Raw genomic sequence first — 18,298 nt, forward strand, 5'->3', positions numbered from 1 at the left:
CTTTATTCAGTTTTTCAGCAGTCACACGGGGACTTTTCTCCACTTTGCACTTCAGGTAGCGCACAGCAGTCAAAGTCAGCATCTTCTTTCTGCCACGACCAGGTAGCATTCCAAAAGTGCCCTTTGCCTTGAATTTGCGAATGATGCTTCCTATGGTGTCTCTTGGTATGTTTAAAGGGGAACTGAAGTAAGAGGTATACGGAGGCTGCCATATTTATTTCCTTTTAATCAATACCAGTTGCCTGGCAGCCCTGCTGGTCTATTTCTCTGCAGTAGTATCTGAATAACACCAGAAACAAGCAGGCAGCTAATCTGACTTTAAAGTCTGAAACACCTGATCTGCTGCATGCTTGTTCAGGGGCTATGGTTAATAGTATTAGAGGCAGAGGATCAGCAGGGCTGCCAGGCAATTGGTATTGCTTAAAAGGAAATAAACATGGCAGCCTCCATATACCTCTCTTTTCAGTTCCCCTTTAACATCTTTGCAATCTTCTTATAGCCATTGCCCTTCCTGTGAAGAGAAATCACCACTTCTCTTGTCTTCCTGGACCATTCTCTTGACTTCACCATGTTTGTAAACACACCAGTAAATGTCTAGAAGGAGCTGAGTATCACAGTCATTTTAAATCTGCCTAATTGGTGCTTATTATGCTTGATTGCTGCTTGTTAACATCCACAGGTGTTTTCAATACCTGATCGAAAACACTTGAATGAACTTCTGTTCTTAAGAGTGGTAGTCTTTAAGGGGTTAAATAATTGTGTCAATGAAGAAATCACACAAAAAAAAAAAAAACATTTAATACTGTATTACAAAAACAATTGATGTCATTTTAGTTGCATTTGGTTCTTTAAAAAGTCCTTGTAAGATTTAATTCTGAACACAATTACAAATGTACACTAAATTCCCTAAAACCCTTTACAGCATTGGGGGTTGAATAATTTTGAACACAACTGTACATTAGCTGGTATAACTACATTACAGTTAGCCCCGCCCACATGACGTCATGACCACGTCCATTTTTTCACGCACCGCAAATTTCCCCGTCCATGATGCCCCCTACCCATTTTTGACTGCCCCCTCATATGTGCCTGTCTAGAACCGGCTCTGTCGCCAGTACTTAAAATTTCCCTAAATTGGTAATCCGCAGCGACATTAACTTGAAAAGAGTAGTGACAGTAAAGACACCAGCCGCATTACTCTTTGATAGAAAAAGTAGTTGCACATAGTGCATAGACTGTTATTGTTACCACGTATCACTTCTTTAATGCTTTTTAAAGTGGCAATCTGTAACAAACTGGTTGAATAGGATAATTCTCTCAAACCCCACTGTTCTTCATTGTAGCCTGTGGCCTTCACCACTAAGTATAATTTGTGTTTTTTGTCCACAGTAGCACTTTCAGCTTTAAAACAAAAAATGGGTGAAAAGTAAGAAGCTGTGTATTTTTTCCATTTTTCTTTTAGTAGTAGTGATAAAATAGTTGCTGATTAAATAGGGACATAGCTAAAAGGTCAAACCTGCGCTAGTCCATAGAGGTAAAACAGGCAAAGGTGGCTGCAAGGTACTCTTTATTCATACAATGATCATTATTTAAAGTAAGTTTCTAAAAGGGTGTGTATGTTAATATTCAATATAGTTGCTTGAAGCTCTACTTGTTGGTTTGGCTGCCACATACATATAACAAATACCTTCTTTACTGCTGTGTAGTAAAGGTAAGATAGCTCCATAGAGAACAGAAGGGTCTAGTTATGAGTTTCCAAGTCTTTAGACTTTGCTTTTTCAATGTTACAGTCTTATTTACCGCAGCAGTAAAATATCATGCTTTTATTTCCAAAAACCTTACCAGTCAGACCAGCAAGTAGAGCTCCACAAAATGTATAATAATAAATAAATAAAAACATTTATTTGAAATATTTCATACAGTCTCAAAATATGTTTAACGCTTAATACAATAAATGTGATAACCTGCATGCATGTACAGGTGACCTTTTGAAGCTGTTAGGTTTCATCAGTTACGGGAGATGTCTGGCATACGGTTATACACACCCACTTATTCTCCTGTGATAAAAGTGCTTAAAAAGTACTGTATAATTAAGCCAAATAAACAGTTATAGTCTTGATTATAAGTTACTTTCTCTCAGCTTTTGAATATGTTCACTGTAACCTATAATCATGACGATATCAGTGACTATACAAGTGGAAACCTAAAATGCCCCAACAACTATATTATAATTGCCTGTGTAAAATACCACGGGTTGTACTGGTAGAAGTAATCCCTTGGCAGGTAACTACGTGAGCAGGAGTAATTAGGGTGGGGTGGACATGCCAGATTACAATTAGGGCCCTTTTCCACCTGCAATCGCTAGCGTTCACGCTGAACGCTAGCGATTGCTGAATCGCAAAACCGGCGATTCCCCCGACGTTTGCGGCCGCGATTTTGCTATGCTATGCACTGCATAGCAAAATCGCGGCAAAAGTCGCTCCGCGGCGCGATCGCGATCAAGTAAAAAACGAATCGCGGTAGTGGAAATGACCTACCGCGATTCCTATGTTAAAAAGCAAACCGTAGCGATTGTAAAATCGCTAGCGGTTTGCGGTTTTGCGATTCAGCTAGCGCAAACGCGCTAGTGGAAAAGGGCCCTAGAGTTAAAAACATTTCTACATCTGAAGCTTCTGAATGGTAGTGTCATGTAACATTTGGGCTTGGGTAACATTATTGCACTCCGTTACATCACTTGTTTTTTTGTTTTTCTTTGTTCCCAAAATCCTGTGGGCTTCAATTTTATGCTGTATGCATTACAGGTACAGGTAGTCCCCAGATAACGAAAGAGATAGGGACTGTAGGTTCGTTCTGAATCTGTCCATAAGTTGAAACATTGTGCCATCTCTGTCCCATGTACCTCCTTTATGCTCCACTTGTGCCTCCAGCGTCAACCTCTGAGTCATGGAGCAGCTAAAAAAAGCGCAACAAAAGTGGCCGTCCGCTATGTGAACTGTGGCTGGCTACCAATAGCAGGCATGAAGCGTCTGCTATTAGTAGCCGCAGTTTGCATAGTGGGACCATTTTCGTTGCAAGGCGGGGGGTTAATTTTAGGCGCCATCAGGGGGTTATTAGTTGGCCATCAGGAGAGTTATTGTCCTGGGCGGTTATTAGTTGCCCACTGGGGGGGAGGGGGATATTAGGCGTCTGAGGTGGGGTTATTAGTTGCCTGCCAGGGGGGTTTATAAGTTGTCTGGAGGGGTTATTATACATCCAGGGGGGGTTATTAGTTGCTCGCCAAGGAAGGGTTCTGTTTGAGAGCAGGGAGAGGTTATGTCATAGTGAAATATCGGCAGATATTACCGATATTTCACTATATAAATTAAGTAGTAGAATATCTGTACATTGTCTCTTTTCCCCTCTGCCTTCAATGCAGGGCTGTGGAGTCGGTACAAAAATCTTCCGACTCCAATTCCGACTCAGACTCCTCAGTTTCTGAAACCACGACTCCGACTCCGGGTACCCAAAATTGCTCAGACTCCTCGACTCCGACTCCTTAGTCTAATACTTAACAGGGCTGTGGATTTTGTAAAAAAATCATGCGACTCCGACTCTCGACTCCGACTCCTCAGTTTCTGAAACCACGACTCCAACTCCGACTCCGGGTGCCCAAAATTGCCCCGACTCCTCGACTCCAACTCCAACTCCGACTCCACAGCCCTGCTTCAATGTCCCCCTTTGTCCCCCATTGTGTCACCTCTGTCCCCTTGTGCCCTCAGTGTACTAAAGCAAAATACCATTTTACCAGTGTAAAAAAATATTTTTTATTTGAATTTCTAAAAATTGATTTTTCAAAAACTACAAGATCTTTTTTCACTTGTTCCCACAGAATCAAACTTCACATTTTCAGGACGTTCGTATCGGCATGCCACTCATAAGTACTGTGTTACACCTGACAGCATCAGATTTGAGACTCCAGCACAAACAAATCTTTGTTTTGAGTTGAGGGAATCTGTGTCTTGTACAAGCATGATGCAGCAAGAGTAATCTCAGTACTGCTTATGGATTTTGTGTGCTGTACAGTAAGATAATTTGATAATGCCTGCTGTATTTTCATGCAATGTAGACTTTCCACCGTGCCGAAATGTGTAAATTTGTGGACTCTTTCAATCATATGTAATATTTTCAGGCTTGCTGACCTGCTGTAAAAATGCCAGCTTGCCTGCAATGGCTCCAGATTATCCTCAATGAGGTGTGATCTACAGGGATTAATGCTGGCACTCTCTGATACTTTATATTTTACACAAGTCTTTCCAAAGCAGTCATCATGCACTCATTTTGTTTGCCAGCAGCTTTGAAGGTGGATGAAAGTAACATCTGTCTGACTTTATAAGTTAGTAACTTCGTTTTTTGTCACATTACAAACTTCATATGTGGTCCATAGACTTAGGCCTCAATTCACTAAACTTATCTCCTGTCTTTAATAACTCTTCTAGAGTTGTTACCATGGTGATAAGGCATGTAGTATTCAGGAAACATTTTACCTCAGGCAAACCTAAAGTTAACTCTTCTGTCTTTAAATTAACTCTCCAATCCTTAAAATAACTCCAGAGTTAAAGACAGGCTGTTAACCTCCCTGGCGGTAAGCCCGAGCTGAGCTCCGGCTATGCCACGCAGGGAGCTATCTCAGCCCCTGGTGGGGCGATTTTCATCACATAAAGTGCTGTGCGCGCAGCTAGCACTTTGCTAGCCGCGCGCACAGCTCGATCGCCGCCGCAGAGGCAGAAGAGGCCCCCCCCGCCAGAGCCCTGCGCTGTCCGGACCAATGAGTTCCGGGCAGCGCTATGGGCTGGATCGGATGCGCCTGACGTCAGGACGTTGTATACGCGCTCCCCTGTTTGCTATTGATGCCGGCGACGATCACACTAGAGGGACACATGCGCCCTCTAGTGGAGTTTCATGTAGCTACCACTCTGGTAGCTTTACATGAAACAAAAAAAAAAATTAAAAAAAATGATTTTTTTTGCCCATTTGAAAAAAAAATTAACCGCCAAGGAGGTTAATTAACTGCGTGTGAAAATAACTACAGAGGAGGTAAATTAACTACAGAGGAGGTAAATTAACTACAGGAGAGGTAACTTAAGGAATGAAGAGGTAAGATAACTCTCTCTTATGTGGAGGTAAGTTTTCTCTTGCCTTATTATCTCTAGCATGATCTTAGTGAATTGAGGCCTAGTCTAATGAAGCACTTACTAAGAAATTAAATGTGCATTGAGATTCAGGTTACACAGTAAAGCTGCACATCTTCCATATCGCTACCTTCATATTAGCATTGCCTAATTCTGGAGCTCATAGCTGATGATTCCAGTCCTTGGTATTGCTGCATAGTTTTCAGAGTAAAAAAAAAAAGTGTACTTTGATATCACGCACAGCAAAAAAATAAAGGGAAGTAGAGCGTGGCAGTACATTGATCATAGAGTGTGTACAAACTGACAGTTGATACAAATAGGATTTCTGATTCAGAACATTTGCTCAAGATTGAAATATTTGGGGATAGTGGTTGCCCTCGGTAACCACAGTTCAGCACCAGCGATCCAAGCACTGTACTTAGCAGCTGGACATTCACATAACTTTAGAATTCTTTGTTACAACAGCACAGCAAGCTTATGAATATCATTGCAGATATTGGCGTTACACTGTAATCATAAGTCAGCACTATTAAACTGACCTAGGTTCAGCCTTAGGAAATGAGGGCTCTCTCTTATAAACAGATGTAATATACAAGGCAGCTGCAGCGAACAGCACCGCCGCCGCAGCTGCCTCCATGCGGCCATCCGTCCGTCCGGCGTCTAGGACGCAGAGGACGGAACATTCAATTGTGCAGGGGGTCGCCGTCTCGCGCGGGCGCGCGCACAGTTGGGATCTTTATGCGGGGAGGAAGCCCGTCAGCTGACCTGCTGGTCGGCTGACGTCAGAGGAGTCCCACGGCGCCCAGGATTGGCTGATGGAGGGGGGCGTGCCAGTGGGATCTTCTCTGCTTCTTAAGCCTCCGGGCATCATTCACACGCTGTCTGTTGTCATGAATACTTGCGTGTTAGCGCTCAGACCTTAGACTAGATCCCAGGTGTTGATGCTAAGGATTTCACACCTAGTCTAGGATATTGCTTCTTTGTTACTGTTTATTTGTTAGACTAGTTCCGAGGTGTTGATGCCAAGGACTTCACACCTAGACTAGGATATTGCTTATTATATTGATCTCCTGTGTATGACTCTTAGCTATTACTCTGACTTTGATCCTGTTTTCTGATCCTGTACTTTTGCCTATCTGCCTCCTAGTTGCTGAACCTCTGCCTGATTACCGATTACTCTCTTGTCTCACGATTCTGTATTGATACGTACCTTCCTGTTGCTGAACCTCTGCCTGATTACCGTTTACTCTCCTGCCTCACGATTCTGTACCGATACTTACCTCTCTGTTGCCGTACCTTGCCTGCCTGACCATTCTACTTACCGGTGGGCCCTCGCCACTGGTGAGGTGTGAGCTCCTCTGGTGAAGCGGATCTGCTAGGCTGCAGTACAGCCTTAATCGCCTGCTCCTTAGGTGATCTGTTATTGCATTATTATTATTTCTCCTAGGCTGCAGTACAGTCTGAGTCACCCGCTCCTCGGGTGTTCACTTGGCTGCAGTACATTCTGAATCACCCGCTCCTCGGGAGATTCAGCCTTTTCAGTATTGTTTCTCCAGCTTGCTGGAGCTTGTACCTTAGTGCACGGTCAGTGTACTGATATACCTCACCAGCCCCTCTGGTGAGGTCTCATTAAACTTTTAAAGTTACGGTTACACTAAGCTCCTTGTCTGCTTTACTGGTATTATTGGTGATTCTGCAGATCACACATAATCAGGTATAGCGTCTGCATTATTGGTGATTCTGCAGATCACCACATAAACAGACATCTGAGCTACAACACAAGGCCATTACAACAGAGAACCTTCCAGTTTACCAAGTTACTTTGTGACTTCCCACTGTGGGTGTGGGCCAGCTGTGCATCATATTAGGAGCTTTCTATTGGCTTCCATGAGAATGTGATGACAGTGTACCCACTACGCAGTTCCAGGAACTCCAAGCCATATTTAGGTTCTTCTGGATTTCTGGGAAACTTTTGTTGATTTTCATGCTGTTATTGTTCACCCTTCTAGTCCCTGACAGCGCCTGACTGTCTGTACAATCGTTGTCCTCTGGTTATACAGTGCATCAGGGATTTTAACTTGTAATAGGTGAATAAAATGACAGTACTTTTTCAGCTGACATATACTGTATGCTAACCTAGCTTTCAACTTTCCTGAGTATAAGACCATGAGGTCTTTGATTAAATAGTATGTTCTGAGATATGTCCAAGTCCTAAATATATAAATGGATTATTCTGTTCTACCCATATCCATTTTTGAATTTGGGTCACGGATGACAAATGAGATGAATTAATTCCCCCCTACTGTCTACAGTTTAAACGTTGAAAACTGCTGCAAGGGTTGGGTTACTGGGCTGGAAAAATGTATTCACGGTTGAACAATCCATATGCACATCTCAAAATAGTAAATTAATTCTTCCGATTCCCCATGGAAAGAACAAGTAAGGTCTTTCTATGAGGTGTCTTAAGGCCACCAGAAATGACTGTAGCATGCCGTATATATAATAAAAGTAAGTTGCAAGGCAAAGTATGGTTTACAAATCAGAAATGTTGTAAGTCTACCTAAATGTAGAAAGCATTTCTTGAGATGATTCATAGAAGGCATATCTGAGTTTAAGCTAAATTAGGAATGAATAGGCTCCGATTAATTGTAGCATATTTTAGTAACAGCGCTGTGCTAAATCAGGCAGTTTGATGAGTCTGAGGCTTGTAACTGAATACAGCTGTGAGTGGAGGAGGCAGTTTAAATAGCTGGAATTATTTCTTAATGCACACAGGGATAGAAATACAACAAGGGAAACAACTAAGTTAAAGCGGAATATAACCCTGCATTTCAACTTTGCTCTAAAACATTATTTACAGCATATTATATGCAAAAAGCATTTTTTTTTTTACTAGACCAGCATTGGAAGGGTTAAACACAGAGGTTTTAAGTTCCGTGCAGACGTTCAGATAGTTACATTCTATTTAGTTATATGTATATATTTAGAAATGTTACACACTCTTTGGCTGTCCTCCAACTCCTTCTCAGTGAGAGAGATGAGTCACAATAAACACTTAGATACATTTATGTAAACAAAAACTATCTAACTCAAGTTCGGATGCGTCTGCAGAAATCTTTAGGGACTTTAAAGCCCTGTGTAACCCTTCCAATGCTGGTCTAGTAAAAAAAAATGCTGGTTGCATATAATATACTGTAAATAATGTTTTAGAGCAAAGTTGAAATGCAGGGTTATATTCCGCTTTAACTCGTATTATGGGTACTGTCATTCTCTCAAATCCTTAGCATTCAGAAGAGTAAGAGAGACATTTTCTTCATGTATATGCACTTTGCTCTACTCTAAACAAATATGAGTATGTAATACTAAGTAGTAGATCAAAGCTGCTTATAAGCAAATAGGATGTTTTTCCTTACCATGGTGGCTGAGATGAAGCATCAGAGCCATGAGATTTCATAGGCTGTCTTCAGGCAATTTGTTTCTGAAAATGTTTGGGTTTCTGGTAAGGCATGTGTGTATTACTGCTCAGCTGACTGTTCTGAAGCTCAGGGGTATGGTAATGTGCCCCATGCTATCAAATGAACTGAGAAAAACTGAAATTTCTTAAACTGAAATTTTGAGATGAAAAAAATGTGAATTTGAGTTAGATAGGTAGTTGAATCTCCCCTGTTTTCTAGTTATATCTGTGGATTGGGGTTACCTGAGTAATGTATGAGTGGGGATCTAAGAAATGGGCCCTTTAGATGTAGACCTCAGTCTACGATGCTTACCTTATTTGTACTTCTGAAATAGATCTTCTTAGATCCTGCTTAACCACCTAAGGACCGGGCTTGTTTTCTTAGATATGTGCTGCGTGGGCTCTCCAGCCCGCAGTACAGATCGTGTGCCAGCCAGGGCGACCAGACTTCCCCCCTTTTTTCCCCACTAGGGGGATGTCCTGCTGGGGGGGTCTGATCGCCGCCGGCTATGTGTGACAAGCGGGGGGGGGGGGCTCCGCAGCGATTTCCGCCCTACCTCTCCTTCCCTCGCTCTCCCTTTCGCTGTGGGCGGCACAGGACGGAGATCCGTCCTGCGCCACCTCTGACAGGCTTCAGCCTATCAGATGCCGGCGATCCCCGGCCAATCGGAATCATCGCTTGAACAGTGCTCTGTGGGATGTTCAAAGGCTTTGGAAATCATCTTGTAGCCTAAGCCTGCTTTAAATTTCTCAATAACTTTATCCCTGACCTGTCTGGTGTGTTCTTTGGACTTCATGGTGTTGTTGCTCCCAATATTCTCTTAGACAACCTCTGAGGCTGTCACAGAGCAGCTGTATTTGTACTGACATTAGATTACACAGTCATTAGCACTCATCAGACAATTTATATGGGCAACTGACTGCACTCAGACCAAAGGGGGCTGAATAATTACGCACACCCCCACTTTGCAGTTATTCATTTGTAAAAAATGTTTGGAATCATGTATGATTTTCGTTCCACTTCTCACGTGTACACCACTTTGTATTGGTCTTTCATGTGGAACTCCAATAAAATGGATTCATGTTTGTGGCAGTAATATGACAAAATGTGGAAAACTTAAAGGGGGCCGAATACTTTTGCAAGCCACTGTATATTCCTCTCAGTCATTTGTCAGCAGATTGCGTACACAAAAGTGTGCTGCATGGGTTGTACTCCTGCTTTTTAAAGTTGTCAGGGTCATTCTGATAAAGCTTTTTGCATCGGTTTACATATACTGTATTCTGTTGGGCAAATGCCAGTCTGGATTCCCAAAACAAAATTTAGCGTGTGGAAATAATTACAGTGTTTATTTGGACATAAAAGATCCCCAGGATTTCCCTGACTGCCATGCTGCTGCCAGTACAAAATTCAAGCAATTAAGAATGGTAAAAGGTGCCATGGAGGACATAAGTAGCATGCTATTCTCTGCTATGTGCACTTAGAATAGTCATGAGGAAAAAAATCTCTCACTTGCCAGTTTCCAATGACCCAGGAAGCTTATTATATCAAGCTCGAGCTGGCACTGCCATTTAGGCAAAGGGGGCAAATGTCCCAGGGCCCCAAGTGCTGCCAGACCCCCACGCTGCTGGACTCTCCCAAAGTCTCCCATGGCTTTGTGCTGTCTGGAGCCCCTGCAGCCCGTCACGTTGCTGTGACCGTGCTCCCATTTTTATCCCCAGCGCTTTCTGAGTCTTCTCAGAGTCATGATTGCGTAATTATATGCGCCAGGCCACTGAGAAGAGGCAGGCAGCACCGGGGATGAAGATGGAGATCATGGACACAGCAGCTTCGGGATAGGTGAGTTATAATCCTGCAGGGGCCTCAGGTAGCACAAGGTGGTGGGAGACTTTTGGGGGGTCAGGCAGCCACAAATTATGGAGGGGCTTCGGCGAGCATGGCTCAGGGGTCCTATGGGCTGAATTATCTTAAAGTGGAATAAAACTCAGACATAACATTTAATAAAGATGAGTTTTCCTACTTTTTATTACCCATACAGTTATCATATTTGCTTTTCTGTACATGTAGTATTGCTAGTTTACAAATTTCAAGTCCCCAAAGTTCAATTTTTCTGCTCTCAAAGCTGCCATTGCATTTTATTAATACATTTTAATATATAAATACAGCAGCTAACTAGTGCTAATTTCTTATATATCCCTGCTTGTCAGCTCTCCAGCAGTTCCTTCTGCACCTGGCTGGCTGTGTAACTAATTATAACAACTGACGACTGTAAACACAAGATAATGTTATTGCCACTTCGGATTGGATCCTAAGCTGAGGCTTTCCATGGCAGGACAAAGTGCTGTGTTTTAACTGTTTGAATGCTGTTTACGTTTCAATATGGTTGGGAATGAGTCCCAGGTAACAAAAAAGGAACTCTTGTTAGTATAACGATCCACACTTGAGCACACCACTATGCTCAAATAGTACCGGGTTTCCTAATAGGAGGATCGATTTAAATCAAGTGAAGCCACAAAATAGCGATCTGTTTCCAAAATTTTTGTTTCACACTTTATTATATTCACCAAAAATTATTTTTCTTCTTCAAAAAGGTAGAAAAATTCTTTGTAAAGCAGCAGAAAAATTTGTGGTACAGACATAAAAAGCAATACAAAAAGCAGATCATAGACACAGTGTGCTTTGTTTGATGAATAAAGGTAATTTTAGTTCAGGCGACGACACTAGTCCGTTTCGGGTTATTGACCCTTCGTCAGGCCTTTACAAAGCATAGAGAATTATCTTGACCAGAGGATACATACAGGCATAAAAATGAATTCAATTAGTAAAGAGGTATCTGTTCCAACCAGACACAACCCGGCACCTGACTGATGGCTGACATAGGGAAACTCAGCTGCAAACACAGTGTGCACACTGTGTTTGCAGCTGAGTTTCCCTATGTCAGCCATCAGTCAGGTGCCGGTTGTGTCTGGTTGGAACAGATACCTCTTTACTAATTAAATTCATTTTTATGACTGTATGTATCCTCTGGTCAAGATAATTCTCTATGCTTTGTAAAGGCCTGACGAAGGGTCAATAACCCGAAACGTACTAGTGTCGTCGCCTGAACTAAAATTACCTTTATTCATCAAACAAAGCACACTGTGTCTATGATCTGCTTTTTGTATTGCTTTTTATGTCTGTACCACAAATTTTTCTGCTGCTGTACAAAGAATTTTTCTACCTTTTTGAAGAAGAAAAATAATTTTTGGTGAATATAATAAAGTGTGAAACAAAAATTTTGGAAACAGATCGCTATTTTGTGGCTTCACTTGATTTAAATCGATCCTCCTATAAAGAAACCTGAATGCTGTTCTACTACAATTTTTTTTTCTGGTAGTAAGTTTATAGGCTGTAAGTAATCTTTTAGAGCAAAGAAGAAATGCTAAGTTTCAGATCGCTTTAACCATTTTAGCTGCAGGGACGTTAGTCTCACATTCGCAGCTGCTGGGGCTGTAGCCGTAGGGATGTGAGACTCACGTCCCCGCAGTTTAGGGGGCAGCGTGCTTGATTGTTTGGTTGGTAGCCCGCGAATGCGATGGTCCCGGCGACAGGGGGAGTTGGTGGCAGAAGTTCCCTGAGCCAATCCGTTCTTGTCCGGCGAGAATGATCACTGTTTTTGTTCAAAAACAGTGATCATTCTTAAATAGTACCGCCGCACTGCCTCCCACTTGCTCGGTACCGCCGCTCCCGCCACCGATCGTTAGATGAATGAATGGGAACTTTGTTCATCTCCCCTCTAGTCTCCCGTGATCGCAGGCATCAACGAGATGCCTGCGTCACTTCCTAGTAACACAGCTACACATTACTGTAATTCCTGTTTAGCGTACCTTTTGTACGCTTATAGCAAACATTGCTTGAAGACATCTTGTGGCCAAATAGTAAAATTACACCTACACACTTAAGGGAATATTTTTTTTTATATGTATGTCAAAAGGGTATATTATTATTAAATGATGTGTTTGAAATTAGTGATGGATGTAAAACTGAAAAAAATGCACCATTATTTCCAAATAAAATATTGTCATCATACATTGTACTAGGGATATAATTTAAATATTGTAATAACCGGGACAAATGAGCAAATAAAATGGGTGGCTTTAATCCACAGTTTTACATTTTATTTTAACACTGTAATGGCCGAAAAACTGAGAAATAATTATTTTTTTTCTATGTTTTTCTTATTCTTCCCATTAAAATGCATTTAGAATAAAATAATAGTTAGCAAAATGTACCACACAAAAAAAGCCTAATTGGTGGTGAAAAAAACAAGCTATAGATCATTCTGTTGGGATAAGTAATGATAAAGTTATTGAGGAATGAATGGGAGGAGAGCTGAAATGTGAAAATTCCTTTCGTCCATAAGATGAAAACAGCCCGCGGGCTGTAATGGGGCAGGTTACCTTTTTCCCTACGGCCCCATACTTCCTTGAATTGGTCCTAGCTAATTCATCAGTAGCTACTGGTTTTATTGGATTATTTTCAAATGCAAGTGCAATTTTTTTGCTGTGTATCCTACCTCTCAGAAGATTTTTTTTTAGATGTACATTTTGTAGATATACAATAATGTACTTTGTGTTTGTTCTTATATGCTGTTTTTATTTGTTTTTTTTACAGCCCTAGAGCGAAAGATCTCTATGAGACAAAGCAGAGAGGAACTTATTAAAAGAGGAGTCTTAAAAGAACTCTATGACAAAGGTAAGTTATTATCTACTTTCCCAAGATCTTTATTATTGTGATAAAACGTGTTATAGGCTTATTGAAACAAAAAGTGAAATCGAGAGCCCACAATGTAGTATGTTAGAATCACAATAGGTAAATAGTGTAAATGTGGAATGATTCTTATAAAGATGGGTCACCACTAAGGAACTAAGGAACCTTTTGGACCACCCTACGGAGGCGCTCATACCTGGCTGGACTTGTGACAAGCTCCCTGTACTGCCTGAAGAAGCGGGATGTTACCCGAGAAATGCGTTGCAATATTTTGGAGCGTTTTTTTAATAAAACAATTTAACAGTTAAAATTGACTACCACTACCACCCTTTTTAAATAGTTTTTAACCTTTTTATCCTTATCTGGCACCTCTGTTTTCCCAATTGTTTATTTTGTTTTTCCACCCCTGGTGTAGGGGTATCATCCCATTTTCTTTTTCTACAGAGAGCGACATTCTTTATCCAAGGGGGTTGGGTCTAATCTCCCCACCTGCCTTCACAGTGGTTACCAGTGGTAACCCATCTTTGTGAGTATCCCTACCACATTAATTTATCTTATGAAAATTGAATCGACGTATTGCATAATTGGGGCTCTCGATCTCTTTTGTCTTTCGCTTCCTGCTGGGCCTGCTGCCAAATAGGGATTACTGCGTATTAACACAAAAATCCCCAAAGGCTGGTTTTTGGCGGTGTGATATGACCCGGTCATCGCACCACATAAGAAACAAAAGCAGTAGTCCCCAGGCTCAACCACATAAGATTCGGACCAGTTAAAACCCGGATCCACCAAGGGTATGAGGAAGCAATGCTCAAAAAGAGAGAGATAACTGGATCTCAACCTGAATCTTTGCAATTATAGCTGTGGCTTTATTAGCACCATAATAGCAGAAAACTGCACCACAATAAAAAAAGCCAACACACAGTGTGAAGCCAGCTTTAGAGTTTACAGCCTGCAAGTATTCCAGTATTTAATAATTGTCATGGGAAAAGCAGCTTGGAATAAATCCCTCAGGAGCCCTATTCTGCTGAGAACTGCCAAAGGAGAGCTTCCCCCTTGCTTTGCAGAGGTTGCTGCTAACCTTCAGTTCTTTCTATGTTATAGATTGCAATAGTAAATCACCCAATGAGCACACAAATAGATGTTAATGCCCAAAGGTGGCTTTAACTCTATCTCAGTCTTTTTAAAATTCAAAAATTGCATTGACTTTCACTTTAAGGACATTAATATACTGTGCCATAAATGCTCTGAGAGATTAGAATGCTGCATTATCTTTTTCTACAAAAGTAATTCCTCTGTCATTTCCCGCTTTGGAAATCACTTATACCATATGCATTCACTATTGAAGTTGGTTTGAACCAACAAATATTCTTATAAAACACGAGGCACTCATTTTTGGCATTACCGTGTGGTGAGAGGCTCCACTGAAATAGATTTTGCACCGCATTCACTGAACTTTTTTTATTGAACTCTACTCATGCTGTATGTTGACTTTGCTATGTTTCATTTTATATTGGGTTTCAAATTGTAATCATCATAGGATTAGACAACGTTTCATCAAGCATAACTGTGTTTTTCAGATTATTTACATGCAGGGAGGGTTGCTTTTCATTGTACATGGCATCAAAGTGCAGGTAGCCACTAAAATCTGTGTCTTTGACCAGTAGATCATTTCTTTCACAAGCATCAGAGGAAGAAGCTCAGTACACAAAGCCTACATATCTGCATCAGATGACCTCTGTGCTCCAAGCCATTAGGGATGTTTGATGCGTGTAGGGCTATCAGTGCATGACTGAGCGGTTATTGTGTCATACATCTTTGTTCTCCCCATACTTATAGGTGCAGCTAGTTTTGTAGATTAGTAACTTTGTTAGATTTATTTTGGATATTTGTATTGACCACTGCATATGGGAAAACTAGCTATGTTTGTAAATATGGCTCTACATACGTGATCCAAGTATAAGCAGATGTCTTACCAAGAAACACTCTTTGAAATAGTCTCAAGCCCCCGAGAACTTACGCAATCCAATGTGATTAATAGATGGGAGGTTCATTGAGTTCCAGTTTCTGAGCTGATCAAGATTGTATTCCCTATTTTTTTACCCTGTGCTCCTCTCAGTGGCATAACTAAGGAACTTTGGGCCCCAGTGCAAGATTAACATTGAGCCCCCAGCACAGTATGAGAGATGTAAGCAGAGATGGGGAACAGTGTGTTAATGATTACCGTTATTCAAAGCATGTGTAGAAGTGATCATTACCTGCATAGCACCATTGAAAAGCTAATAATGCGGGTGAGGGAGTGTCCCTAGTGGGCCCCCTCTGGTCCAAAAAGCCCTGGTGTGGTCACAACCTCTGCATCACCATTGCCACTGGCTCCTCTCCATAGCAAAGTACTCGCTACCTGGCCAAGTATGAAGTGAGTGCAAGTGCCATATACATATATCTATATATACATATATCAATACTATCAAAAGGCTTCCTTTTACCTAAGGTTTACTTTAAATGCGCATTTTATTCCATAAAACATGTTTTCTGTTTAGAATCATAATTCTTAGACTCGGACTTGATCACTTAAAAACAAAAAAGCCAAAACTTTGATGTTTAGATATCTGTCCCTTAAATCAATCAGTTTATGAAGTAAAGTATGGATTATAAATATTTTTGTTGTTGTTGCAGTTGATTAAGTAGGTCAGAAAACCTTCAGTTCTCTTCTAATGAGGTTGTTAACTATGGCTAGTCACTAGCTTACTCTGCCCAGAAGCGCTCACATTCCCACCTCATTATTATATTTTATGCTAAAACCTATAAGTCATTTGTGCAGCTCACTCCAAATGATGGGATCTGTACTGACAGTTGTGTGTTGTGCACGGTTCTTTTCCAAGCTGAGCAAACCGAAAAAGCCATTTCCTTCATGTCCTCGCTTTGTACTCCTTGTCCAATACAATCCAGAAAAAATGAATGCTATTAATCCTACCACCTCGTCATTCTATAAGAAAAATACAAATAAAAAAATATAGCGTGAGATTTGGATGCATAAAATTTTATTTGAATTGCTTCACCAGGAAGTTTTGAATCAGGATAATAACATTTATTGGGTAACTTTAAGGATCCTTTCACGCTGCATCAGTTGTGTTGCAGAATAGTTGTGCATCTGAACTCACTGCACTACAAATCCAATTCTGTGGGCCTATTCACATCTCTTCGTTGTAACGGATCGCGTTATTCTAACTCACTGCATGCCGGATTTGAATTAACCACTTGCCGACCGACCACTACCTATGGGCGTCGGCAAAGTGGCACCCCCAGGACCGCGTAACGTCGATCGGCGGCGGTAAATGGGCCACTGAGCGGCCGGAGATTGCGCGCATAGATGTGCGCGCATCCACCGGCATTAGGCTCCGCCTACCCGCAACGTTAACCCGCCGGCCAATTAGCAGCACCAGCGGGTTGTTAACCCCCGATCTGCCGCATGCAAAGTGTATAATACACTTTGTTAAGCTAAAAAAATGTATTATACAGGCTGTCTCCTGCCCTGGTGGTCCCAGTGATCGAGGGACCACCAGGGCAGGAGGCAGCCCTTCTAGTGAACACACACACACACACACACACAAACATACACACACACACACACACACACACACACTGATCCTGCCCCCTGATCGCCCACAGCTCCCCTCAAACCCCCCAGATCACCCTCTCAGACCACTGTTTGCACCCAATCACCCCCCTAATCACCCATCAATCACTCCCTGTCACTATCTGTTAGATTAGGTCCTAAACTGCCCCCTGGGGGCTCCTGATCACCTCCCCACACCCTCAGATCCTCCCCAGACCCCCCCCCCCCATGTACTGTATACATCTATTCTCCCCTGTAGTCACCCACTGATCACCTGTCAATCACCCATCAATCACCACCTGTCACTGCCACCTATCAGATCAGACCCTAACCTGCCCCTCGCAGACACCCTATTACCCACCCACACCATCAGATCACCCTCAGACCCCCCCTGATCACCTCGCCAGTGCATTGCTTGTATCTATCTCCCATCTAATCACACCCTGAGACACCCATCAATCACCTCCTGTCACCCCCTAGCACGCCTACCCATCAGATCAGACCCTAATTTGCCTCGTGTGCGCTCCTGATCCCACACCCTCAGATCTCCCGCAAACCCGCCCTCAGATCACCTCCCAAGTGCATTGTTTACATCTGTTCTCCCCTCTAATCTCCCACTGATCACCCATCAATCACCCCCTGTCACTGCTACCCATCAGATCAGACCCTAATCTGCCCCTTGCGGGCACCCAATTACCCGCCCACACCCTCAGATCGCTATCAGAACCCCCCCGATCACCTCGTCAGTGCATTTCTTGCATCTATCTCCCCTCTAATCACACCCTGAGACACCCATCAAACACCTCCTGTCACCACCTGTCACCCCCTAGCACACCTACCCATCAGATCAGACCCTAATTTGCCCCGTGTGGGCTCCTGATCACTCTGCCAAACCCTCAGATCTCCCGCAGACCCGCCCTCCCACAGACCCGCCCTCACCTCCCAAGTGCATTGATTGCATCTATTCACCCCCTGAGACACCCATCAATCACCTCCTGTCACCACCTGTCACTCTCTAGCACTCCTATCCATCAAATTAGGCCCTAATCTGCCCCCTGTGTTTTGGGGTGTATTTTTACACATAACCATGCTGGGTGGGAGAAATATCGCTGTAAATGGACAATTGTGTGTAAAATAAATTTAAAAAAAATCTCACCTAACGGTATACCTTGGGGTGTCTTCTTTCTAAAATGGGGTCACTTTTGGGGTTCCTATACTGCCCTGGCATTTTAGGGGCCCTAAACCGTGAGGAGTAGTCTAGAAACCAAATGCCTCAAAATGACTGTTCAGGGGTATAAGCATCTGTAAATTTTGAT

General features: G+C 42.3%; 1 protein-coding gene across 9 annotated transcripts in view; it reads left to right on the forward strand.

Moving 5' to 3' along the window:
- PHACTR1 (phosphatase and actin regulator 1) overlaps window positions 1–18,298 on the forward strand; it is a 455,927-nt gene that overhangs the window by 342,940 nt on the left and 94,689 nt on the right. For all 9 annotated transcript variants that reach the window (XM_068236910.1, XM_068236906.1, XM_068236908.1 and 6 more), the window contains one exon: window positions 13,274–13,354. In XM_068236910.1, the coding sequence (XP_068093011.1) occupies window positions 13,274–13,354 (81 nt within the window). The remainder of the gene's footprint in view (window positions 1–13,273; window positions 13,355–18,298) is intronic.

The sequence above is a fragment of the Hyperolius riggenbachi genome, chromosome 5 (genome assembly GCF_040937935.1).
Source record: "Hyperolius riggenbachi isolate aHypRig1 chromosome 5, aHypRig1.pri, whole genome shotgun sequence".
In the NCBI taxonomy this organism is placed as follows: Eukaryota; Metazoa; Chordata; class Amphibia; order Anura; family Hyperoliidae; genus Hyperolius; species Hyperolius riggenbachi.